The 26,840-nt window shown below is 52.7% G+C and overlaps 1 protein-coding gene across 2 annotated transcripts; it reads left to right on the forward strand.

Annotated features, from left to right (window-relative positions):
• Positions 1–5,280: 5,280 nt before the first annotated feature.
• MAP1A (microtubule associated protein 1A) lies at positions 5,281–26,312 on the forward strand. 2 transcript variants are annotated; one of them, XM_079913995.1, is made up of 7 exons: positions 5,281–5,797; positions 6,756–6,857; positions 14,852–14,934; positions 15,213–15,353; positions 15,579–23,673; positions 23,830–24,050; positions 24,387–26,312. In XM_079913995.1, exons 1-7 carry the CDS (start codon positions 5,560–5,562, stop codon positions 24,540–24,542), a joined length of 9,036 nt encoding a protein of 3,011 aa, XP_079770121.1. In that variant the 5' UTR covers positions 5,281–5,559; the 3' UTR covers positions 24,543–26,312. The 2 variants fall into 2 exon arrangements, with proteins under 2 accessions (XP_079770121.1, XP_079770122.1); XM_079913996.1 differs by lacking the exons at positions 5,281–5,797; positions 6,756–6,857 and adding an exon at positions 11,728–11,765.
• The last annotated feature ends 528 nt before the right edge of the window (positions 26,313–26,840 follow it).

Here is a 26,840-nt window from a genome sequence, read left to right on the forward strand (position 1 = left end):
TTTGTTTCACTCCTCTGCTCCAGCCACAGTGGGCTCCAGCTATGCCTTGAATATACCAGGCATACCCCTACCTTAGGGACCTTGTAATGGCTATCCTCTCTGCCTACAAGACTCACTACTGGATACCCAAACGGCCAACCCCCTTACTTCCTTCAAGTCTGCTTAAGTCTCATCTTAATAAGGCTCACCCTGACCAGCCCCTTTAAAATTGCAATCTTTCCTGCCCCTTCACCATTCTTCCCCATCACCACAGCCTGCTCCAGCATTCTCAATCACCCTTACCATATTTTTTCTTTTTTGCCACAGCACTAATCACTTTCTGACATACTATATACCTATTTATTATTTATTATCTGTCTCCCCGACTAGAACATAAGCGCCACAAGAGCAGGGATCTTTGTGTTTTATTTGCTGGCACACAATAAGTGCTCAATAAATATTACTGGATGAATTAAAAAGTGAATTAAAAAGTGAATTCTAGGCATTGTTCTAAGCATATTTAAAAGATTATCCCACTTAATTATCAAAATAATCCTTAAGGTGGGGTGCTATTACTAATAATTTGACAGATGAGAAAACTGAAGCACAGAGAGGATGAGAACTTGCCTAAGTTCACACAGTTGGCAAGTGAGGAAGTCAGTTTCAGAGAGGCAGTTATTTGAGTTAGGCCATACTCCTTAAATTTTTTGTGAGATGAGATGGAAACTTATTCCACAAATAAAGTAAATCATAAAGGTAAATCCCTAGATGAGAATTAAGGGTAACAACGCACTCAAGGAAAGAGATGCAGCCTGAACAGAAAGTTCAAGAATGGGGACTTCCCTGGTGGCGCAGTGGTTAAGAATCCGCCTGCCAATGCAGGGGACACAGGTTTGAGCCCTGGTCCAGGAAGATCCCCCATGCCATGGAGCAACTAAGCTCGTGTGCCACAACTACTGAGCCCACGTGCCACAACTACTGAAGCTCATGTGCCTAGAGCCCGTGCTCAGCAACAAGAGAAGCCACCACAATGAGAAGCCCGTGCACTGCAACGAAGAGTAGCCCCTACTCGACGCAACTAGAGAAAGCTGTGCACAGCAACGAAGACCCAACACAGTGAAAAATAAAAATAAAAAAATAAATTTATAAAAAAAGAATGGCTGAGGGAAAGGCAAATGGCTCAGATTGACTGAATGAAGGGGTTAATGCAAAGTACTTACAGGAGGTATCATTAGAAATGGAAGTTAGGAGGTATGATGAAGGATCTTCAAGAAAGAACTGATGAGGACTTCCCTGGTGGTCCAGTGGGTAAGACTCTGCGCTCCTGGTGCAGGGGGCCTGGGTTCAATCCCTGGTCAGGGAATTAGATCCCGCATGCATGCCACAACTGAGATCCCACGTGCCACAACTGGAACCCGGTGCAGTCTAAATAAATAAATAAATAAATATTAGATAGAAAGAAAGAACTGATGAGAAGACAAAGTATCTGTGAGTTTGTAATATTGTAAAGGGAACAAAATTTCTGCAACCCAAGTATATCTTGAAGGAAAGTAACTCTACTATATATCTCGAAAAAAAACGATGCAAAATTTAATTCATACACAGGCATGGCCTCCAAACTAAGTTTTACATATAGATTCTCTGTACCACCATCCTCTTAACCATCACATGAAAATCCTTAGCGATCCCTACAGGAAGAGGCAGCTTTATTCAGACTAAAGGAAAAGGTGTTATCAGAGGCCACAGCCAAACACTAACTTTTATTTCAGATGCTAATGGAATGGAAAAGAGAAAATAGTATCCATAAATGTTTCTTTCTCACATTTAGGAATCACTTTCTTAAAAAGAAGAGTGTGGAGAGTGAGGGAGGAAAAAGGGGAAGTTTCTTCGTTGTCCTTTGCAATGCTCTGCACAAGGAGGGTAAACCCAGTGACTTTGCTCTTCCCATTACTTAGGGAACAAATAATAATTAGGAAAATTATGCAACAAATGTTTATTGTGGGCTTCCTCTGTGTACTAGATAGAGTAATAAATGCAGACTTCTTCCCCATCTCAACCTTTTTAGAGATTACTCGGTACCCCATTAGAGGTTATTTCACTCAGTGCCTTTGCAGATAAACCAGCTATTCATGTTAAGAAGTGACCCTATGGCTGCTGGTATGTATTATGATCATAGCATTTTCCCCAAAAGCCAAGGATAAGCTTCTGACACATCAATCATGTAATCCAACACACCTCTCTCTGTGTAAAGAATGCTTTATAGGCAGAACTGAGTACAGGATGGGAATGTGAGCTGCATACACCTCCTTTTGGATATTTTGGTTGATAAGACCATGCAATCCAGCAGAGCAGGCTGGAATTCTGCCAAACGAGCTCATATCCCCAGAAAAACTAATGACATTCATTGGGCTAGCAGAGAGGAGTCAGTATTTTTTCTTTATGAATTATCACAGCTAGCTTAAGTCCTATGGAGACCCTAAGCATTGAAAGGATTATGGTACCTTCCTCTCCCACACATACATAATTCAGGATGAGTGTAATTAATTCCAATAAATTTCTGATTTTCTCATGAGGACAACTTCAATAATTGAAATACCAAAAATGAAATTATTTCTACAAAAAATTTAGAGATGCCCCTCCTACTTTGTTAAGCATGTATATGATTTACCTGTTGGGTATTTATCACCATATATTATGAACTGACAAAAGTCTGGGGGCTGAGAATCCCTTAATGGCTTAAACTTAGCCAAGGCTACCGTTACCTTTCAAACAATTTACCATCTGTAATATCTTCTGCCTTATGCCCACTCCAGTGCATACCCAAGGAAAGAGCCTGTAATACCATCTTCCTTTTACACCCCCTCTAACTTCCTTTTTCAGTGATGGATCCTTAGAGAACCCTTCCACGATTCAAGGGTCCTTCATCACAAATAGTTTGGAAAGCATTGGTTGTAACTGCTATATCTACCAGTGCTGTATGACAAGAGTGTGGAAGAGAATACAGAATAGGAGAGTTCCCAAAAGATCATACCTGGTCAGTTCAAGGGGTAAACAGGAAAATGAAATACTACAGTGGGCTCTATAACCAGCACACACTACTGCATGTGCCTCACAATCATGTATATCATAGGTTCTCAAATGGACGGGTCTTTGAATGCTCCTGCCACAGCAAACTATTCCTAAACACAAAATACGACTTCATATACTTCTCAATTCATGTATAAATGTATTTCCTTAAAGATTTTATTCAGCTTTCAATGCATTGTACATATGTTGATCAGTGGTTTCTGTCTTCAGTTGTAAAATTCTGGAGCATAGATGCTAACACTCCACAGTTTTCTTTTAGTACTATCATAACCTGTATTTGCAGCTCTAATTGTTATTTTATTTATTTTATTTATTTTATTTATTTATTTTTGGCTGCATTGGGTCTTCATTGCTTCACACGGGCTTTCTCTAGTTGCGGCGAATGGGGGCTACTCCTTGTTGCGATGTGCAGGCTTCTCATTGTGGTGGCTATTCTTGTTGCGAAGCACAGGCTCTAGGCGCACGGGCTTCAGTAACTGTGGAACGTGGACTCAGTAGTTGTGGCTCGCGGGCTCTAGAGCGCAGGCTCAGCAGTTGTGGCGCATGGGCTTAGTTGCTCCGCGGCATGTGGGATCTTCCCGGACCAGGGCTCGAACCCATGTCCCCTGCATTGGCAGGCGGATTCTTAGCCACTGCGCCACCAGGGAAGTCCCCTGCAGCTCTAATTATTAAAAAAGCCAGTTCTAGCAGGGTCTGAGATCACAGGCCTGAATTTCTGCCCCTACCATCTAATCAGTGTGTGGTCTTCCCCTATACCATTCATATCTATTGTCTAACCTCTTTGTCAGACTTGATGAAAGCAGAGCCTATGGTTAACTGCTGCTGACCATTATACTGAGGCCCTGTGCTAGTTAAAGGCTTCATCTCTACAGTTGCTATGGTAACTATCCCCTTCCTCTCCCTACAACCTATTCTGGCTCTACCTCCACGTGGCACTCTTTTCTGATTGCAGAAGAGGAGGCCTGCACATCTCTCTGTGCTCTTTGCCAGATTCAGATCTGCAAATTGTGGGGTGGAGGTGTAGCAGAGCATTGTCTCATGCGTCATATAGGGTGAGGCATCCCCACCGTCTTATGTTCTGCCAGTACTATTTCTCCCTCTCTGCTACAAAAAGGATTTTCAGGGCCCTGTCCATTTTTAAAAACGGAGATGTAATTGACATATTATGTTCATTTCAGGTAGGGCCATATCCAAATTGCAGAATGGATTGGATATTTTGCTAAATACATGTTCCATGATAGGAACCAGGACTGCTGTGAGGTACTCAAAATGCAGACACTGTCCAATCCTCCTCAGGGCCTCCAGAGGAGGCCTCCAGGGGTTCACATGCAGCCTTGCTGAATCAAGTGCTGTGCTCCTTTCTTCCCTGTACATCCAGAAAGTATAAGGCAAATGGGACTCCAAAAAGTGCTGCTGGAGCCCTAGGGTGAAAGACAAGCTCTGATACATACACATAGAGAATGATTCAGTATCCTGTGTAAAAGAAGACACTGGAGTGCAGAGTAGGTGGTGGAGACACACTGAGGAAAGGGGGAGGGTAGACTTACAGCACCACACCATTTTTACAAGGATGTTCCAGTCAGTCATAAAACAGTGCCAGCCTCCTCAGTCCTCTTTCACATCCCCTGGTTTTTCTTCTGTTTTGTTTTGTTTTTAATTTTGGAAGGGTCAACCTCTTCACTGGTTCAAACACTGCCCCTTCTATTTTGAGAATTCCCTGGGGGAAGTAATACCATTGTCTCCCAAGGTTACCCAACTCACTGTGTCACATTACTTGCAGTTGGGTAGGTCTTTCCTGGGTTTTACTCAAACCCCCCTTGCTGCAGTCTGAGCTCATTGCACTCAGCAGAGATGGCGATGAGCCAACCACTATCTTCGGAATAACAACTCACCAGGGACTCAGGGCCGGAAGGTCATTCTGTCCCTCCAATACTGCACAGCCTTCCAGAGCACACCCAGGGCCTGAGGCAATGACGACAGAAACACCAAGGATGCAATGTAGGACCCTGGCAGGCAGTGACAGAAGGAAAAAAAAAAGCTCCAGACAATGATAATACAGACACACCGACAAAGAACGATGCACCCAAACAAACTCAGAGAGGGACAAGATGGCTCCCCTCGGTTCGGGCGAGGCTGCGGAATTGCCAGACAGCACTTATCCGGGAAATATCCTAACTAGAAGCTTCTTCTGGCGCCGAGGCAATAGACTCGCCCCTCCACCCGGCCCTCAGAGCCCCCATCCCTACTCAAGTCGGAGTGGGAGCTCCCTCTGGAAAACGACTGGGGGCGAAGGGGGACAGCCACGCCCCCGCCCCCCAGGCACAGCGAAACCGCAGAGCCAGAGCACGCGGCCCCAGCCCGGCCCCTGCGGCGCCAACGGTCCACCCCCTGACAGGCAGCAGCCAATGAGCGGCTCCTGCCGCCGGCCTTTAAGAACCGCGCGCACTCTCCCTGCAGCGGATGCTGCCGGCCTAGCACTCCAACGGAGTTTCCATGGAGACCGAGGCTGGGCCCTGGCGGCCTTTCGACGTTGCCATGGAGACAAGTCCCGGGCTAGGGCTCCGAAGCCCCGGCTCTCTGCTGGCTCAGAACCCCGCGGAGCCGCTCTGCGAGGCCGGAGCCGCGGTGGCGGCGGCACGCTGGGACCTGCAGAAACACTCTTTGCTCATCGTGATCGGCGATATCGGTACAGAGAATCAGCTGAGGGCCGTTCGGGCCCACCTTGAGCAAGGTGAGCTTGCTGTCCTGGCTGCGCTCGGAACATCCTCCATCCCGTGCTTCTCTGCCATGTGCATCCTCCATCCCTAGCGTGCACTTCCTGAGATCTGCGCACCCTGTTAATCTGAATCATCAGCCCCTGTCACCTGCATCTTCTGTGTCACGCGTTCATATCCTCCCAAGCTGCCAACATCTCACATCTCCATCCTTCCCGCACACCCCATGGCGTTCGCAGTCTCCCTGAGGCAGGCGGGAGCGTGGGGGAGGGGGGAGCTGGGCAGTGCCTGGGTGGGGGGCCCTCTGGTTACACCCCTCCCTCACGCAGTGTCTTGGGCCAGAGGTCCTGAAAGTCGTCACCATCCCTTGGAGAGTCCACGTCCCTACCTTAGTTTCTTCTTTAGGGCGTCTGAACAGGAACAGGGTGCGTTTTGAACGCCGCAGACAAATCTCAAATATCCCAGTGCCAGCGGCCAACCTGAGAGAGTGACCTTCGTGGCCACAAGCTCCTCAGTCCTCCACTGCCTGTGGCGCAGTGCTGCGGAGCCACCTGCGGGTGGAAGCATGCCGCGGGGGAGTGGAGGCAAGGAGGGGGCCACAGAAGGAGAGTGTAGAATCCTACTTACCTGTATGGGGAAGGCAGTCCCTAGTATCTGGGAATGGGCCCTTGGGTGTCACTTCTATCACAATTGGGCAACTGCGCAAGAAAATTCCTACATACAAACTCGTTAATGACCAAATTTAGCCTAAACTCTGCACTTCTCCCTCTGGCTCAGCAAAGCCCAAGAAAGGCACAGGATGGGAGCTAGACATAGGCACTAGCCACATTTCTTAAAGACATCAGTGAGGCTGATCATGGCAGCCGTCCTTATCCCCTCCCTCTCCTTACCCCTTCTGTGAGCTTGGAAATGCTCCCACAAGTCCAATCCCTCTGACCTTATCTAGGTCCCTCTTTGTTTTTTTTTCTCTCACAGGGATTCTCTCCTGGAACATTGATTTATCATCCATTGACTTGAACCAACAATTGAGACTCTTCATTACCCGGCATCTAGCTCACTTCTCCTCAGAGGTCAAAGGTTAGGACCAGTGTCATTTGTCTCAGTCCTTTGGGTGAGGGCTGGTCACAGAAGAGCAGAAGTCCACTCTCCCTGGCAGAACTGGCCTTGTGGGAAGTTTGGGTCAGGGAGGGAGGGACTCCTGAGAGGAAAGTTGTAAAGCTCCTTAACTATCCCCACATACCCAGTACACTTCGCAGACAGATGGTATGATGGTGGAGGAAGCCTGGAGAATGTAATTTCTACTTGAGAAGAGGGTGGGTTATGGACAGCCACTGACTTGCAGTAAGGGAACGTGGTACCTCTTGAGTGATCAGTCATCTCCCAAGTAAAAATTCCTTTTTTTTGTTTGTTCCCCTTTCTGTATGCCCTGGCCTCCTTGCTTCCCTTTGCAGAGACCCTTGAACCTCCCACTCACCTTCCCAGATCCTTGCTTAGCAGTCTCCCTCAGGCTGCACAGCCTATCCTCCAGGTTTCAGGGTTTCTGCCTCCTCCTTTCGCTCAGTCAACAGATGTCCAGAGCAGAGCAGAAACCTTGTACCAAAGGCTGATGAGCCCATGAAATCCAGAGTGGAAGCAGGGTTTCCTGGATTTACTGCTGCAAGAACTAGTCATACTTTGAGGTTTGGCACTGAGATCAAAGTTCACAGGATGCAGCTTCCCATTCTGCTATGTGGGAGAAATGGTCAGGAATTTGAGAAAATAATATTTTAGGAGTTATTATTCCACGACAATATCTGTGGGGACACTGCAGAAAGCCCTACAACCCATTATAAAAGTGCTGGGCATCTGCTCATGTTATTGGTAAATGTTGACAAACCAATTCATACACCAGTGTCTTTACGGAATATAAATCCACCCAACTCAACAGTCACTGCCATCAAATGACTGAATTCGTATCTTATACAGATAATTCTCAATTATCCAGCATAATAGATAGTCACTTCCCTTCTTTTCCTGCTCCTCCTGCTAACTGCCACATGGTTGGTCATTTCCCTGATCACCTACTCCTCTGCTGCTCCTGGAGAGAGAAGACATGGTTAATATGACTAATGCTCCATTATCTTAGGAATATGTGCAGCATTTTAAAAATGTGAGTCTGGCATCTTCTTGATGTGACTGGCTTCCTATGAAGGTAACCAGTCACTGTTTTGAGACTGCCTTCTGTTTAGTATTATTCATTTCATGGCTTCCTCCATTAGCTCTAATAATTTTAAAATCAACAGTTTCACCACTTGATTAATCCTAGGAGCTTTGGTGCAAGGCTGGATAAAGGGACGGCAGCATGAAATTAATGACTGAACTGAAGTTTGGGGAGTGTCTGCTGATGTTATTAATTCACACTGAATTCTCCAACCTTGTCCTTTTGGACACGGATGTAAGAGTAGGATGCCTTCTGGAATGATGTAAGAATGAATAGAACTTAAACCAAAACACCTAGCCATTCTTCAGATTAAGATTTGGGGATGCTTGAGAAAACACTTACAGGGAGATGCGTAGTTACTCTCAGGGACCTCTCAGAAACAAGCACTGATATACAAGCCTACTAGATCTTCTCAAGCAAAGAGTTTTACCATGGTGTCCTCAAGAGGCTTAGGGCCATTATACCCAAGATCAGGGCTTACTTTTGAGTTTTTTTAGGTTTGGACATTTTCATGGTGGCCTGTGTATGTCCCTGGAGAATAGTGGAGAATTTCCTGGAAAACCCCACAAGGCCCAAGACAGCCACAGCCCCACCCCTGCTGGCTCCTCTTTCAGCTGTCCCCGCAAACAACAGCCCAGAGCAGCTGCAGACACTTCCCCTCCCTTTAGCCTCCATTAGTGGGGAGGCAGAGGGAACCAGGCTGCTGGGATGGGCTCAGTGGAATATGCTAGTACCTTATGATTTAATCCTTTCTGCCCACCCCATAGGCTGGGCCACCATCCCTCTCACCTCTCCTCAAGCCCTGGGCCAAAATGTTGAAAAGGAGGACAAAAATTTATCTTGCTATGATGGGGAGAGTGTAATCATTCCTGCCACTACCCCCTACACACACACACACACACACACACACACACACACACCCTACACACACACACACACACACACACACACACACACACACACACACCCTACACACACACACACACCCCCTACACACACACACACACACACACACACAGAAAAGGAGGGGACCCTTTGATGGAGCGTCAGTGGCCCAGCTCCTTCTAGTGGTCAAATGTGGTAAAGGCTTTGCACCACTTTTGTCTCCAGTGGTGACTTGGAGCCTTCCTTTCTAACTCCTGCAAAAAAATCTGGAGCTTCTGAGCATTTTAAAACAAACCCAGAAACGATTAGAACAGTGGGAAACGGAGCTTAAATAACACTCTAATACTACTTCTACTATTGGGCACATATAAGAAAGGGAGAGGGCTTCATAATTTATAATTCATGATGGATATTCTAGGACTAAAAAAACACAGGCTGAAGGACCAGTTTGGAAGCCTTCTGTCTGACTCTGCATCACCACTGATGCACTCACTCAGGAAGTGTTAGTTCCTTTACTTCTGCAAACATGAAGACTATTCTGAATTAATACAACAGCTCATTGGCCCCTAGAACTGGGTTTTGCATTGCTGTCAGAAATAGGAAAGGAGGGACATGAAGAGTATTTTAAGTCCCTTCCTGCAGGCACCTCCCAGGCACCTGGGTTTACCTGGGAGCTAAGTTACTCTAGAGTTGAGATTCTGGTTTAGGATTTCCCTGATCACCTAGGTGACCTCTCATAAATCTTCCACAAAAGGGAGACAAACTTCCAGTGGTATTTGTGCATTGCAGGTTTAGGATTCTAGGAATGAAGGACTTTTTCATCTTTTATGTCATTCACTCCTCATAGCATTGTTGGAGGATGGTACTAATATTACACTCATTTTATAATTCAGGAAGCAAGCTTTCAGAGGGCTTAAGTGGCTTGTTGAAAAGCATGGTTAGTAAAATGGTAGAGAGGGGTCTCAAATCCAGGACTTGCGATCTCACTTTGTGTCTGAGCTCAGGCCTCCCTCTCATCTTTGGCGTCTCACCATTTCATTGCAGCAGAGCCAAGGAACACAGCGGGTGGAGGTGTGGTTGTGGTGAGTGGCTGTTCAGAGGGTGAAGGCTGAAGGAAAACTCCACTGTGAGTTGGAACCTTGCCCAGGGTGTGGCCCTTGGGGGTAACAGCTGAGAATAAGGGTGGGCTCTGCGTTGGGCTGAGAAATGTTATTTTGTTCTCAAGCTACATGTCTACTCAAGTTTCCCTCTTTGCACACTCCAGAAAGCTCCAGAAAGCAGGGAGGAGATGGAAGGTTTGAGGTGGGAGGAAATAACTATGAAGTTGCAGAAAGGAGGTGTTTCCCCTTTGTGATGTTCAGAACTCAGCCTGGTTTGTGTTGTATATCTCTGTAGCTGGCCTCCTCTATCCAAGTGGGGCTGTTGCCATGTTGCTGCTTTGCATCCCCGGATCTCAGCAAGGATTCCTCCCCCTCTGGAGTCCCCCTCCCCCCTTTGCACTGGTGACTCAGCTCCTCCTCTCCTCTGGTGGCAGTTTAGGGGGGATGGGGATGCTGAGAGCAGAGACTATTTTGGCTTCTCTGACCTTCAAAAGCTGCTCTTGGCAGCCAGGGGCAAGGGTGGGGCTGGTGCTGGGCTAAGAGTGGGTGGATGTCATTGTGAGGAAGGCAGTAGGAATCGGCCAGGACTGGGGAGGGATGATGGAAGGGAAGAGGGCAGGGGGACATGAGCATTGCCCCGTTGGAACTGAGTGCTGGAGCTCTCCAGGTCCTCTCTTTAAGTCCTAGAGCACGTGTCACCAAATCTGAGACAGGGGTAGAGACTAAGGGAAACAGGGCCAATGTTAGAAGGATTAAGATCCTATAAAATGGAGACATCAAAGAGACATAGCAAAGTGCAGAGACAAGGAGAACAGGGACCCAACACCCTACAAAGTCATTACAAGATCTTTTTAGTCCAAAGAGTACTTTCTGTGACTTTTAATAATTGGCCTAGAGTAAGAAAATCTTGTACGCCTGGGGCCCTGGTGATTTTCCTTCATCCCTTTAACTATTTCACTGAAAGGCAGAAAGTGCCCTGAATCTTCAGAAAATGCCTCTTCATACCCAATGACCAAGAATCCCAAGTATCAGTGCCTGTGTGGTTGCTGTGCTGTGCTGCATCGGCACAGAATTGTATGCGGTCTTAGGGCCCCTGTGCCCCACCCCCGATGGGCTAGAGATGGACTAAGGACCATGTGTCCACTCCAGGATTTCAAACTACCCTCCAACCTAAAATGAGACTTATTTCTGCACTCCCACCCCATTTCTACAGCTGTGGCTCAGAAGCCAGCAGAGCTCAGCGCAACTCCCTCCCTTCAGTCGTCCCCAGCCTTCTCAAGTAGTCCCCCCTCACTCCTACCCCATGCTCTCAGGCCCCCAGCCTCTTTGTCTCCTGCTCCTCCAGGGATTGAAGGTCACTCCCTGAGTCTGAGGGGAGAGGCAGCAGATGGTTCCGGAGAGAAGGGGGGAGGGCCCAAGCAGCCCATACCTCCTACGTCCCCCCAGTGTGCAGCACAGGACTTTGGTCTTTTGGCTGATGCTAAAAGAATATTTCTTAACTAAGCGGGGTTGGGGGAGAAGGGCCCTGTGGGCCATTGGAGACCACCCTGGCTCTGAGCTGCTAGACAACTCCTCAGGTCCCAGCCAAGCAGAAGCACCAGATCTCTGACATTGTGAAGGCAAAGAAACAGTTAAGTCTCCAGTGCCTCGTCATGGACCAGCCCCTCTTCCCCGCCCTGGCGCCGCCCTCACCATCAAGCGCCCCCCCCCCCCACCCCTAGTGCCGCAGACTCGTCCCCGAAGCTGCCGGCTGAGGCCGGAGCCACAGCCTCGATGAGGGTCTCTCTCCCACACCCCAGGGTAAGAACCGAACCGAACTAAAGGGCTTGGCATGGGGCACGGGGGATGCTGTGATAGGGAGGTGGGATGCGGGTAATGGGAATGGAGTTGATACCTCATCTGGTGTGTCTGGAACTAGCCCAGCGGGGTGGGCAGGGTGGGGGAAGAGAGAGAGGAGATGAACTGGCTGTGGGGCCAGCCTGGACCCAGAACCAGGTGGAAGCCAATGGGGCCGGGACCGTGACAGGCCACCTCGCAGGCTGAGCTGGGCTGAGCTGAGCTGGGAGCCAGCCGCCTAGGGGCAGCCGCAGAGGGTGGTGTCACTGGCTCTGCCCCGAGGCCTGGGGCTCTGGTGGCGTTTGGGGGCTCTGTCTTTGGTGGGGGCAGAAGAATCTGAGGGAAAGGTGGATGTTATGGGAAGGCACCTGATGGGAGGGTCTCTGGGTGTCAGCTGCTACATTGCTCAGCTGCTCTTATGCTGGGGGGTGAACGAGACTGCGAGTTTTTGCCAAGTATGGGAAGGTGGGGACACTATGGAAAAGAAGGAAGGAAAGGGTCATTAAGACGTGGCATGCGCCTCCTCACAGACCAACCTATTTGCAGCGTGCTCCCCACACCCATTCCCTGCGACGAGCTTGAAACTTGGGCCGCGAGCCCCCCTTTCTGGCTCCCTCCGGGGATGGAGAGGCCGCTCCGGAGATTGAGAGCACTCCCTCCGCAGCAGCTGCCCCGCATTCCCCGTCCTGTCAACCCCACAGGTTCCCAGTCACGGCCTCCCACCCCACCTCATCTCTGCTTCCCTTCCCAAGATGGGGGCTCTGAAAAGAGAAGCCAGTTCCTTCTCCCTCTCTGCGTCCCCCCCCCTCCCCGCCCCCCGTGTAGAGGCAGCCAAGAAAATGACTTGTCATGCTGGTGTGGGGGGGTGGGGGTGGGGGCGGAGCTGGAGCCTGAGCTCAGCGCGCACACTCACACTCGCTCACACACTGCGGCAGACTGCAGCTGCCCGGGCGCCCCCCCTCCCCGGCCGCCTCCCTGCGGAGACACCTGCCCTCCCGCCCGCTCAGCCTCAGCACCCGCAGCCCACCCCCCAGCCCCATCTCTGGCAAAGGGACGGGCCCCTGCCTCACCAGGTGTCCTCTCCGAAGAAGGAGGGAAGACAAGTCGATTGCCTTCAGTGGGATCGCGGGTGGTGGGGGAGTGTAGAAGAGAGAAACAGGGCTTTCCCCCAGGCCTGAAAAGGAGGAGCACAAGGTGTAAACCATGTAGTTGCCAGTCACAACCTGAGAGCACATGGGTGAGGGGCAGGGTCTTGCGCCAAGGCAAGTACTGGGATCAGAGAGGTCTATGGTTGTAAGCCAGTCTAGGGGACTGCAGGGAATGGTAGACTGGGGAAGGCGGGTAGTAGATAGAAAGCAAATCCATCCGTGCCCCAGATCTTTCTCTTTCTGGCCCTCCTAGTTCAAATGTGTGACCTTGTGTATTCGTGGTGCGTGTGGCGGGTGGGTGTGGGGGGAGAGGAACTGCCCTTCTAAGCTAAACTGCTTAGAGCTAGCCTAGGGCCAGCCGCTCCCCGAACCATGGTGTATCCCTCATCCCTCACCTGCCCAAGCCCTGCCCGTGCGTGTCTCTGAGGTGCTTCTCATCCTCTGAACCGACCTCAAAGTGTTCCTCAACTCCCAAGTTAATAGAAAAGAACGCTTGAACTCCTCATGGGCCCCACCTACCCTGTGCGGGGCTTGGTCTTCTGACACCATCCCTAGTTCATTTCCCCCCGCAGCTGCAACTGCAGCCCAGTGCTGCCAGATCTGCCTGATCCTGGCACCATCGCTCTTCCGCTTAACAAAGGCCCTGGCCCCAGGGTCCTCTTGTCTGAGCCCCAGAAAGAGGAGAGAGCGCTGGGTCACAGAAGAGGGTCTGGGGGACAGGTTATGTGTCCTCCCACCAATATCCTCCAGACAGCCCACTCCCCAGACCATCTGTTCAACTCCGTGTTTGTAAGGTAAATCCACTGTGTGCTGCAGTTGGTAAGGGCAGGAATGGGATGGCAGCATCCTTCTTCAGGATCTCCTGTCTAACCTGGCACTTTTTTTCTTTGCTGCATTGCTTGGTGTTTCATGTGAGCCTGGATAAGGGAAGTAGAGAGGGGATTTGATGGTGTACTATGTTCCTCCATAGCCTGGGGAATACTCTGAACCTCTCCTGCCTTATCTGTTTCTTGTTTGTGAATCCCAAACTCCCCTCTCCATGACAGAAGGCCCACAGGAGAGGTGCAAGGATGAGAGGAGAAACTGTTTGAAAGGGATGGGTTGTGGGGAGTGAACCAGGTCTTTCTGGAGCCTGGGGACATGAAGGTGAGGTGGGACGGGGAGCTGTGAAACCTTTGGTGGTGGAAACAGTATGATTGTGTGCATGTTTGTGAGTGCACGCTCAGCCTCTGAGGAACCAGAGCACAGAACAAGAGGTCCTATTTCTCCTCTGCATTGTAACCAACCCCCAAGGGTTTAGATAGCATAGACTTCTCTGAGTCTTTTCGAATGGGACTTCTGGCCTTGGATGGGGGTTTGAAAGGAGGATGAGGAGTCTGTACTCACTGCACAGAAGCACCCATCTCCTTATTTCCAGGCACTCTGGCAAGAAAGCCCAGGGCAGAGGCAAGCTAGTGAGGACAGAGCTGAGTGAGGACCATCCTCCGAGAGGCCCTCCCTTCAGCTGAGCCCCCCGCCCCCCGCCCCCCCCCCCCACCGGTCCCCAGGCAGCACCAGGAGCTTAGTGCTCGAGAGGGACAGACAGGGACAAAAGGTTCTTGTCTCCAGGGCAGTCTGAGGCGGGAGTTCCAGGCAGAGGGGGTGGCAGATGAAGGGAGGGAGAAGACAGCCATTGTGGGAGAGGGGAGGAGGAAACCCTGAAAGGGAAGGGCTGCAGGAGCCAGTCCCTAGACCTTACTCAGCAGTAGCCAGAGTGGCAGGATCTCAGGATAAGCAGGCTTCTCTTTCCCCTAAGCCCCATTTTCTGACAGTGCATTCTTTCCTCTCCTGCCTTACACAATGCCTCTCCATTTTAGTCTATACCCACTTCCTTCAGTACAAATTCCTGCATCTCTCCCTCAGGCCAGAGGACCCTCTGCCACCAGAGTGAGATCCTAGAGACCATCGTCCTGGTAAACCCCAGTGCCGACAGCATCAGCTCCGAGGTAAGGCCAGGGCCTGTGCTTTGCCACGAGGGCCTGCCGAAAGTGCCGTAACCCACCCTTGCCAGTGCTACTGCTGTAAGGCCAGGAATTCCCGGACTTGGCTTTGAGCCATCCTCTCTCTGCCATCTAAGCTGCCTCACAATCCCAGCCCCATCCTGGAGGTGCTGTGGGGCTACCAGTGGGGAGCATGTCCTTGCAGAACTGAGGGGGACCAGGAACATTCTGTGCCCTTCCCTGGGCTTCCTCTCTCTGTGACCAGTCCTCTCCTTCCACTCTAGGTTCACCACCTCCTTAGCAGCCCCTCAGCTCACAAACTACTGATCTTGAGTGGGCAAAGTTTAGAGCCTGGGGGAGACCTCATCCTACAGAGTGGCACCTACTCCTATCAAAACTTTGCCCAGGTCCTTCAAAACCCAGAGGTAAGTTCTATGTCTGAGTGTCTAGGAGGAACAGAACATGGGGTAGGACTAGAGCTGCGGGGAGGTATCCAAGGAAGGGAAAATCCCACATTCCTTGACCGCCAGGGATGCTGGCAGAATGGTAGGAGATCACCTCAGAGAGAGATGGAGATTAGCAGATTGAGTCTGAGTTGGCTTGCGATAACCCCAATGACCTGATCAGCCTTCTATCTCCCCTTCATCTAGATTGCCCAATTGCTCAGCAATAGAGACCCTGGGATCCAGGCTTTCCTCACTGTGTCCTGCTTAGGGGAGGGTGATTGGAGCCACCTGGGACTATCCAGTTCCCAAGAGACCCTGCACCTCCGGCTAAACCCTGAGCCCATGCTGCCCACCATGGATGGCGTGGCTGAGTTCTCCGAGTACGTCTCTGAGACCGTGGATGTGCCATCTCCCTTTGACCTGCTGGAGCCCCCCACCTCAGGGGGCTTCCTCAAGCTCTCCAAGCCATGCTGCTACATCTTCCCTGGCGGCCGCGGGGACTCTGCCCTCTTTGCCGTTAATGGTTTCAACATCCTGGTGGATGGTGGCTCTGATCGCAAGTCCTGCTTCTGGAAGCTGGTGCGGCACTTGGACCGCATTGACTCCGTGCTGCTCACACACATCGGGGCAGACAACCTGCCAGGCATCAACGGACTCCTGCAGCGCAAAGTGGCGGAACTGGAGGAGGAGCAGTCCCAGGGCTCTAGCAGCTACAGCGACTGGGTGAAGAACCTCATCTCCCCCGAGCTTGGAGTCGTCTTTTTCAACGTGCCCGATAAGCTGCGGCTGCCTGATGCCTCGCGGAAGGCCAAGCGCAGCATTGAGGAGGCCTGCCTCACTCTGCAGCACTTAAACCGCCTAGGCATCCAGGCCGAGCCCCTCTACCGTGTGGTCAGCAACACCATCGAGCCGCTGACCCTCTTCCACAAGATGGGTGTGGGCCGCCTGGACATGTACGTCCTCAACCCTGTCAAGGATAGCAAGGAGATGCAGTTCCTCATGCAAAAGTGGGCAGGCAACAGTAAAGCTAAGACAGGCATTGTGCTGGCTAATGGGAAGGAGGCTGAGATCTCGGTGCCCTACCTGACCTCCATCACTGCTCTGGTGGTCTGGCTACCAGCCAACCCCACTGAGAAGATTGTGCGCGTGCTTTTTCCAGGGAATGCTCCCCAGAACAAGATCTTGGAGGGCCTGGAAAAGCTTCGACACCTGGACTTCCTGCGCTACCCCGTGGCCACGCAGAAGGAGCTGGCCACTGGGGCTGTGCCTGCCAACCTCAAACCCAGCAAAATCAAACAGCGGGCTGATAGCAAGGAGAGCCTCAAGGCCACAACCAAGACAGCCGTGGGCAAGCTGGCCAAACGGGAGGAGGTGGCCGAAGAGGGAGCCAAGGAGGCCCGCTCAGAACTGGCCAAGGAGTTAGCCAAGACAGAGAAGAAGGTAAAGGAGTCATCTGAGAAGCCCCCAGAGAAGCCTGCCAAGCCTGAGAGGGTGAGGACAGAGTCGAGTGAGGCACTGAAGGCAGAGAAGCGAAAGCTGATCAAAGACAAGGTGGGGAAGAAGCACCTGAAAGAAAAGATATCAAAGCTGGAAGAGAAAAAAGACAAAGAGAAGAAAGAGATCAAGAAGGAGAGGAAGGAGCTCAAGAAGGATGAAGGAAGGAAGGAGGAAAAGAAGGATGCCAAGAAGGAGGAGAAGAGGAAAGATACCAAACCTGAGGTCAAAAAGATTTCCAAGCCAGACCTGAAGCCCTTTACCCCTGAGGTACGTAAGACCCTCTACAAAGCCAAGGCCCCCGGCAGAGTCAAGATGGAGAAGAGCCGGGCTGCCCGTGGGGAGAAGGAGCTGTCCTCTGAGCCCCGGACACCCCCAGCCCAAAAGGGGGCTGCACCATTCCCAACAAGGGAGCTGGCCTTGTCTTCACCAGAGGATCTCACACAGGACTTCGAGGAGTTGAAGCGTGAGGAGACGGGGTTGCTGGCTGAACAAAGGGACACAGGACTAGGAGAGAAACCACTCCCCCCAGACACTGCAGAGGGGGGACTCCCAAGCACATTGGCCCCGGGGGCACCACCCTCTGTCCCAGGGCTGGAACCAGAAGAGCCTGTGATAAAGGAGAAAGAGGCTGTCCCAGACATCCCTGAGGAACAAGGCAGCAAGGACAGAGGCCCAGACTCTGGGGCTGAAACAGAGAAAGAGAGAGCCCCCTGGGAGGATAAAAAGGCAAAGGAATCAGAGGGGATCCCCGACAGAAAAGAAGCCAGAGAGGAAAGTGAACCTGAGGTAAAGGAGGATGTGATAGAGAAGGCCGAGTTAGAGGAAATGGAGGAGCTGCACCCTTCAGACGAGGAGGAAGAGGAAGAGACAAAGGCTGAGGGTTTTTACCAAAAACATAAGCAAGAAGCCTTGCAGGTAACGCCAAGGGGCAGGGAGGCTCTCGGGGTCCAGGAACTAGGACTCCAAGGCAAGGCCCCTGAGAAGGAGACCTCGTCATTCCTAAGTAGCCTGGCCACCCCTGCAGGAGCCACTGAGCACGTCTCTTACATCCAGGACGAGACAATCCCTGGCTACTCAGAGACCGAGCAGACTATCTCGGATGAGGAGATCCATGATGAGCCGGAGGAGCGTGCAGCTCCACCTAGATTTCCTACAGGTACCTATGACCTCCCTGGGCCTGAAGGTCCTGGCCCCTTTGAGGCTAGCCAGCCTGCAGACATTGCTGTTCCCACCACCCCCAGCAAAGGCTATGGAGCGCCAGAGTCGGAACTCACCTACCCCCCCAACATGGTGGCCGCCCCTCTGGCTGAAGAGGAGCATGTGTCCTCGGCCACCTCAATCACTGAGTGTGACAAGCTTTCTTCCTTTGCCACATCTGTGGCTGAGGACCAATCCGTGGCTTCACTCACAGCTCCCCAGACAGAGGAGACAGGTAAGAGCTCCCTGCTGCTTGACACGGTCACAAGCATCCCCTCCTCCCACACGGAAGCCACTCAGGGCCTGGACTATGTGCCATCAGCTGGTACCATCTCACCCACCTCCTCACTGGAAGAAGACAAAGGTTTCAAATCACCACCCTGTGAGGAGTTCTCCGTGACTGGGGAGTCAGAGAAGAGAGGAGAGATTGTACAGAGAGGCTTGTCTGGAGAGAGAGCCGTGGAAGAGGAAGAGGAGGAGACCACAAATGTACAGATGTCTGAGAAACTTCACGATCAGTATGAACCCCTGATGTTTGCTGCCCCTGGCCACACCCTACATCCCGGGGAGCCAGCCGTTGGAGAAGCGGAGGAGCGCTGCCTCAGCCCAGATGACAGCACAGTGAAGATGGCCTCTCCCCCACCATCTGGCCCACCCAGTGCCACCCACACGCCCTTTCATCAGTCCCCAGTGGAAGAAAAGTCTGAGCCCCAAGACTTTCAGGAAGCAGACTCCTGGGGAGATACTAAGCGTACACCAGGTGTGAGCAAGGAAGATGCTGCAGAAGGGACAGTCAAGCCAGGGCCTGAAGAGGGCACACCAGAGGAGGAGGGAACGTTGCCTCCTCCCAGGAGCCCCCAGGCCCAGGAAGCACCCATCAGCATTGTTGGAGGACATGCAGGCTGTACTGTCCAACTGCTGCCAGAAGAGGACAAAGCAATAGTCTTTGAGACTGTGGAGACGGGAGAGCCCACAGGGCCGATTCTGGAAACAGAAGCCCTTCCCAGAGATTTGAGAACATCACACCAAGAACCTGGTGAACCTCAGAAAGATGAGGTGCTCCGGTTTCCTGACCGAGGCCTCTCCCCTGAAGAGGTGGAGTCCCCCTCTGTCCTCAGCGTGGTCTCCCCAGACACTGCCGACCGAGAAGCCGTCCCTAGGTCTCCCTGTGGCCTGACAGAGCAGCACCTACACAAAGACCTTTGGCCACAGGTATCTCCAGAAGACACCCGGTCGCTTTCTCTCTCAGAAGAGAGTCCCAGCAAGGAGACCTCTCTGGATATCTCTTCTAAGCAGCTGTCTCCAGAAAGCCTTGGCACCCTCCAGTTTGGGGAACTAACCCTTGGAAAGGAAGAAAAAGGGCCTCTGATGCAGACTGAGGACACCTCTCACCGCCTAGCCCCTGTGTCTATTCCAGAAGCCCGTGCAGCCACAGTGTCACCTCCCACAGATGGGACCGGTGGATACGCTGCACAGGCAGACGTCACAGATGAGAGCCCTGACAGAAAATTACCTGCCAGCTCCTTCTCTCACTCTACACTGTTGGGAGATGGGAAGCAGTCACCTGGAATGATCACAAGCCCTGGTGAACACATTCTGACACCTGATAGCTCCCTCACCAAGAGTCCTGAGTCCTTGCCAAGCCCTGCCATGGAGGATATTGCCATGGAGTGGGAAGATAAAGTTCCAGAGTTGAAAGACAGACTCCCAGAGCAGAAGGAGAAGGGACCTGAGCCAAAGGATGAAGTCCTACAGCAGAAGGATACTGTCACAGAGCAGAAGGGTACAGCCATCTATCGCAAAGATGAGGTTCTGGAAGAAAAGGACAAGGCTGTGGAACAGCAGGATAAGGCTTTGGAACAAAAAGGCAGAGACTTAGAGCATAGGGACACAGCCCTGGAACAAAAGGACAAGGCCCTGGAAGGAAAAGACAAAGACTTAGAACCTAAAGACAGAGACTTAGAACCAAAAGACAAGACCTTGGAACAGGAGGACAAGGTCCCAGGAGAGAAAGATGAAATCTTAGAACAAAAAGTCAGAGACTCTGAACATAAAGACAAGGTTCCAGAGGACAAGGTCCCTGAACTGAAGGGCAAGGCCTTAGAACAGAAAGATGAAGCCCCTGAGCAGGACAAGGCCCCAGAACAGAAGGACAAGGCCTTGGAAAAGAAGGACCAGGCTTTAGAACAAAAATACTTGGCCCTAGAACAGAAGGGTGAAGCTCTGGAACAAAACATTTGTCCAAAGGCTGTTGAACAAAAAGACAAGATTCTGGAAGAGAAGGACAGAACTCAGGAGCAGGAGAGTCCTGTGCAGGAGGATAAAACCATGACACTAAAGGAGAAGATCCTAGAGGAAAAATCTCCAGAAAAAGTCAAGGCTGTGGGACAGAAGGAAGAAGCTCTGCTGGAGAAGACCAAAGCTCTGGGGCTGGAAGAGAGCCCAGTGCAGGAGGACAAGGCCCGGGAGCAGGACGAGAAGTACTGGAAGGAGCAGGACGTGGTCCAGGAGTGGCAAGAAACATCTCCAGCCAGAGGAGAGCCAGCTGGAGAACAGAAGGAGCCTGCCCGGACATGGGAGGACACATCTCCTGAGCAGGAGGACAGGTACTGGAGGGGCACAGAGGATGTGGTCCTGGAACAGGACACATACTGGAGGGAGCTGAGCTGTGAGCGGAAGGTCTGGTTCCCTCATGAGCTGGGTGGCCAGGGGGCCCGGCCACGGTTCACAGAAGAGCGGGAGAGCACTTTCCTCGATGAGGGGCCGGATGATGAGCAGGAAGTGCCCCCCTTGGAGCCTACACCCAAGAGTCCCTGGGCCTCAGACTTTAAGGGCTTCCAGGAGCCCTCACCACAGAAGGAGCTGGAGGTGGAGCGCTGGCTTGCTGAGTCACCAGTTGGGCTGCCACCAGAGGAAGAGGACAAGCTGACTCGCTCCCCTTTTGAGATCATCTCTCCTCCGGCCTCCCCACCTGAGATGGTTGGACAGAGGGTTCCGCCAGCCACAGGACAAGAGAGCCCTATCCCAGAGCCTAAGCCCATGCCACCCATGAGGAATGAGCCCACCACCCCGTCATGGCTGGCTGACATCCCACCATGGGTGCCCAAGGACAGACCCCTGCCCCCTGCACCCCTGTCCCCAGCTCCAGCTCCCCCAACACCTGCCCCACAGCCACTCACTCCTGCGCCCTTCTCTTGGGACACAGCCGAGTATGACAGTGTGGTGGCTGCAGTGCAGGAGGGGGCAGCTGAGTTGGAAGGCGGGCCGTACTCCCCCCTAGGGAAGGACTACCGCAAGGCTGAAGGGGAAAGGGAAGAAGAAGGTGGGGTTGGGGTTCCTGACAGCAGCCCCCTCGGGTCAAAAGTCCCAGAGGCCAGCGCGAGCCTTGCCTCTAAGGAGCCCGAGCAGACCGAGCCAGAGCAGAGAGAGCCCACACCCTATCCCGATGAGCGAAGCTTCCAGTACGCAGACATCTATGAGCAGATGATGCTCACTGGGCTGGGCCCTGCATGCCCCACTAGAGAGCCTCCACTTGGAGCAGCTGGGGATTGGCCCCCACACATCTCAGCCAAGGAGGAGGCTGCTGGCCAATGCACATCTGCAGAGAAGGAGCTTTCATCTCCTGTCTCACCCCATCGCCTCCAATTCGACACTCCAACCTTCAGCTATGCAGCTCTGGCGGGACCCACCATACCCCCCAAGCAGGAGCCTGAGCCAGGGCCAAGCGTGGATCCCAGCCTCACCCCACCTGCAATACCCCCCCGTGCTCCTATCCCCCAGAGCAAAGGCCCAAGCCCCCCACTTAATGGTAACATCCTGAGCCATAGCCCAGATAGGAGAACCCCATCCCCCAAGGAACCAGGCCGTGGTCACTGGGATGACAGCACGAGTGACTTGGAGCTGGAGAAGGGGGCTCGGGAGCAGCCTGAGAAAGAGGCCCAGTCCCCAAGTCCCCCGCAGCCCATGCCTGCAGGCCCCTCCGCCCTGTGGCCTGAAAGTGAGGCACATACCAGCCCTTCCTTGGACTCCCACCTGGGTCCTGCCCGACCCAGCCTGGACTTCCCTGCATCAGCCTTTGGCTTCTCCTCATTGCAGCCAGCTCCTCCACAGCTGCCCTCTCCAGCAGAACCCCGCTCGGCACCCTGTGGGTCCCTTGCCTTCTCTGGTGACCGAGCTTTGGCTCTGGCTCCAGGGCCCCCCACCAGAGCCCGGCATGATGAGTACCTAGAAGTGACCAAGGCCCCCAGCCTGGACTCTTCACTGCCCCAGCTCCCATCACCCAGCTCTCCCGGGGCCCCTCTCTCCAGTCTTCCGCGACCTGCCTCACCAGCCCTATCTGAAGGCTCCTCTTCTGAGGCCACCACACCTGTGATGTCGAGTGTGGCTGAGCGCTTCCCTCCCGGCCTGGAGGCTGCAGAACAAGGGTCTGTAGAGCTGGTCCCAGGAATGGAACCAGCTGCCCATGGCCTCTGGGACCTCACTGCTCTGAGCCCAGCACCTCCAGCTTCACTGGACCTGGCCCCAGCTCTGGCTCCAAGCCTGCCTGGAGACATGGATGAGGGCACCCTGCCCTGCCGCCTGGAGTGCTCAGGGGCAGCCACCAAGAAGCCAAGCCCCTTACAGGACCCCTCCAGGGATCGTGCCACCAATGGCCCAACTGAAACCAGCCCCAAGCCCCCAGGCCCTGCCCCAGCTGAGGCTGAGAAAGGAAAGGCTGAGGCCTGTCCCGCCTGGGAACGTGGGGCCTGGCCTGAGGGAGCCGAGAGGAGCTCCAGGCCTGGCACGCTGCTCTCCCCGGAGCAGCCACGGTGCCCTGGAGGGGCCTCTGGAGACCAACCTAGAAGTGTCTCCCCTGAGATGGAGGCTGGGCCCCAGGGATGTGCTGCTGAGCCCCGGCCGCATCGTGGGGAGCTCTCTCCGTCCTTCCTGAACCCACCTCTGCCTCAATCCACGGATGACAGTGACCTCTTAACTGAGGAAGCTCGGCTGGTAGGGAGAGGGGGGCGGCGTCGGGTGGGGGCTGCAGGGGCCACAGGGGGCCCCTGCCCCGTGGCAGATGAGACACCCCCGACGTCAGTCAGCGACTCGGGCTCCTCGCAGTCAGATTCTGACGTTCCACCAGAAACTGAGGAGTGTCCATCCATCACAGCTGAGGCAGCCCTCGACTCAGATGAAGATGGGGACTTCCTGCCTGTGGACAAAGCTGGTGGGTTTAGTGGGACTCACCATCCCAGGCCTGGCCATGACCCACCCCCTATCCCCCAGCCAGACCCTCGCCCAGCCCCTCCCCGCCCTGACGTGTGCATGGCTGACCCCGAGGGGCTCAGCTCAGAGTCTGGAAGGGTAGAGAGGCTACGGGAGAAGGAGAAGACACAGGGGAGAGTCGGCCGCAGGGCCACAGGCAGGGCCAAGCCAGCGTCTCCTGCCCAGCGTCTGGATCTTCGGGGAAAACGCTCACCCACCCCTGGTAAAGGGACTGCAGATCGAGCATCCCGGGTGCCACCCCGACCACGCAGCACTCCAAGCCAGGTCACCCCAGCAGAGGAAAAGGATGGACACAGCCCCATGTCCAAAGGCCTAATCAATGGACTCAAGGCAGGACCAAGTAAGTATAACATGGAAAGTGGGAGAGATTGTGGTTTGGGGCTGGGTGTGGCTGGTCAAGGGCTCCAGTGGAAGAGAGGGAGGGTGGGAGGGAAGAAGAAGGTTGCCAAAAGAGTTCTGCTTTCCCTCTACAATGAGTTCTGTGTTGCCTCTACAGCGGCCTTGGGTTCCAAGGGCAGCTCTGGCCCCCCTGTATATGTGGATCTTGCCTATATCCCGAATCATTGCAGTGGCAAGACTGCTGACCTTGACTTCTTCCGACGAGTGCGTGCATCCTACTATGTGGTCAGTGGGAATGACCCTGCCAATGGCGAGCCGAGCCGGGCTGTGCTGGATGCCCTGCTGGAGGGCAAGGCCCAGTGGGGGGAGAATCTTCAGGTGAGTGGCAAGAAGCACCAAGGAGGTAGTCTGGTCAAACTTTACTCAGAGGCAGCAATGGAACACAGTCTCTATTTATAAAAGGACTGAGGGGCACTTCCCTGGCGGTCCAGTGGTTAAGACTCTGCGCTTCCACTGCAGGGGGCGCAGGTTTGATCCCTGGTTGGGGAACTGACATCCTGCATGTCACGCAGCGCGGCCAAAAAAATAAATAAAACATAATAAAATACAAGGACTGAGTTCTTTCTCCGGGAGTGGGACTACATCCTGGACCATCAGGTGCCCCATCCCCTGACTTCACATCCTCACCTCAGGCATGTCTTGTCTCCCACCTAGGTAACTCTGATCCCTACTCACGACACGGAGGTGACTCGTGAGTGGTACCAGCAGACTCATGAGCAGCAGCAACAACTGAACGTTCTGGTCCTGGCGAGCAGCAGCACCGTGGTCATGCAGGATGAATCCTTCCCAGCCTGCAAGATTGAGTTCTGAAAGAACCACTCTCCCTTCCCCAAGGATCTGCTCCCACAACCCCCTTAGAGAATGGCTAATGCTGAGTCCTTTGGGGTTGAGGGACATGGGAGTTGAGGGGGGCGAGGGGGACAGGATGTCTAGTGGGAACTTAGGCTGGACTAAACGGGAGGGGTTGTGCCTCCCCTTCATCCATGCCTGAAAGGAGTCTCAAAACCAAAGGTAACAGGATTAGGATAGGGGGAGGGTGCAAAATTAGGATACAAGGTCATATGATGCCTGAGAACCCTGGAGTGACACCCTCTCTTAGCACTGCCTAATGCTGGTGTTGGGTGGGGAGTGAGGATGGATCTCAGAGAGCAACCTCCTCCCTCATGGAGGGAGATCATATCCCCAATCCCAAGGACTTCTTTATCTTAATCTATGTATTTAGCATCCCAAGGAAGGATTTCCAATAGTAATTTATGTGACCTGGGGGCAGGATACTGTCAGTGAGGTTGCCAGAGCTGCATCCTTTCCTCCATCTCCCATTCCCTTCCCCACCAGAGTCTGGGTCCCAGCAGGGTTCTGGGGGTATGCTGCTGCTACACTGTCCCACTGCTTCTCTCCGTATCTGAATGTTTCAATCCAAAACTTGAAGCTCTTTTGACCAACAGATTGGTGAGAGAAGAAAGGAGCTTATCCTCCCGGCCCCTGCTTCATACCATTCACATCCCAGAGCTGTGCCCAGACCAGGCCTACTGGGCAGCACAAAGGAGCAAGGAGAGCCCAGCCCCAATCGCAGACTTCTTCCAAGCTCCCTGACCTTATGAAGTTTTCACCCACCCATTCCAACTCTCCTGATCCCTTCTCATACCTGCTTGGCTTATCTGCATGTGGTCACCTGCTGTGGCCTGGTGTGTAATGGGTTAAAAAGCCACTGCCTGACATCCTAACATTTGACACCCCAGCAACGTGTGACTCCCCCAACATTCCACTATGCCATCCTGCAGCTGAAATGGGAACGCTGGCTGCTTTTCCAGCCCCAGACTCTTGGACAGAGGATCGGGGAGGTGGAGGCCATGCCAGAGGACTTGGGGAAAATGAGAGGGAGGAAGGAAAGAGGGAGAGGAAGCTGAGCTAGGTCTTAACTCCTACTGAGTGAGATGAAAACAGGCCGAAAATACCACCCCAGGAGAGGACCTCACCCCAAGCAAGCCAATAAGCAGCCCTGCCAGACGACTGCAGGACTGAGAAATCCAGACGCTCTTCAGGGCTCAGCTTCTCTGCCAAATGACTGTGTGGAAACCAAAACGAGACCACCTGTGTTCTTCCTAGCTCCCACCCTCTCGTGCTGCTGTGCTCTGCTCCCTCCCACACGTCCCTGCTACAGTTCCCAGCTGCTGTGACGGAGCCACCTCCAACTCTAACAATAAATCAAGTTCATTACAGACGCCGTAGTGCTGCTTAGGCCTTTTCTGACTCCACACGTTGCTTAGTTGCTGGGCCCTGGCTTCTAACTCTCTGCTTCTACCAGCATGGTCATTTATCTTGATGCCTTTGATGACTGGAAGCAGTTCCAGGACCCAGGGAAGCCAGAGAATATAGGGCAGGTGAAGGGAGAAAAAGTTATGGGAAGCCAGCATTATTTCTGAAAATAGGTGAGAATGCCCAAGTATGGGTAATAGGAACTGAGGGTGGGGACATATATTTGGTTTGGGGGAGGAAAGAAAGGCAGGGGGCCTCCTGGGAAGGGGATCTGCATACCATGGGGTCAAGAGCTAAGGACCGAATAACCAGCATCAGATACCTTGTGTAGGAGAACACCAAAGAGGTAAGGAATTGAGGGGCCCTAAGAGATCCAGAGCCTATTGAGGTTGTAAACAGCTTTCACCTGTGCAGTCAGGCTTTCCATGAAGTATTATAAAATGTTGGATTTTCCTCTGCAGTGAAACCCTTTATAGTCCTGGGTATGTCAGGAAAGGCCAAGTTGTGAATGTGAATACATGCGGAGGGGGATATTCCAGCCCCCCTAGTGTTCTAGGCTTTCCCAGTGTAAAGATATGAAGGGGGTAAAGAAAGCACACGCCGTTTATATCAACTCCTGACACTCACTCCCAAGCATCAGTTAAAAATTAAGAGGGTGATTCCAACGATCTGGTGAGAAGGCACTGTACCCTTTGGTGCTTCACAGAGATAGAACCTCTCTTCCCGGTAACACTATTTATTTAAGAAATTTTGGGATTGTAGGCTGATTGCCATAGGGACCTCCTGGGATGTTTAATCTCCATATTTTAAAGGTCCATTCCTGCTCAACTACAATGGCTTTTGACTGGTTCA

The sequence above is a fragment of the Stenella coeruleoalba genome (genome assembly GCF_951394435.1).
Source record: "Stenella coeruleoalba genome assembly, chromosome: 2".
Classification (NCBI taxonomy): Eukaryota; Metazoa; Chordata; class Mammalia; order Artiodactyla; family Delphinidae; genus Stenella; species Stenella coeruleoalba.

Excerpts from the sequence above, each read along its gene's own strand:
- MAP1A (XM_079913995.1), top strand. The coding sequence starts at position 5,560 with ATGGAGACCGAGGCTGGGCCCTGGCGGCCTTTCGACGTTGCCATGGAG. Across the intron at positions 14,935-15,212 it reads CCGACAGCATCAGCTCCGAG|GTTCACCACCTCCTTAGCAG; the intron begins GTAAGGCCAGGG and ends CTTCCACTCTAG. Across the intron at positions 23,674-23,829 it reads TGGACTCAAGGCAGGACCAA|CGGCCTTGGGTTCCAAGGGC; the intron begins GTAAGTATAACA and ends TTGCCTCTACAG.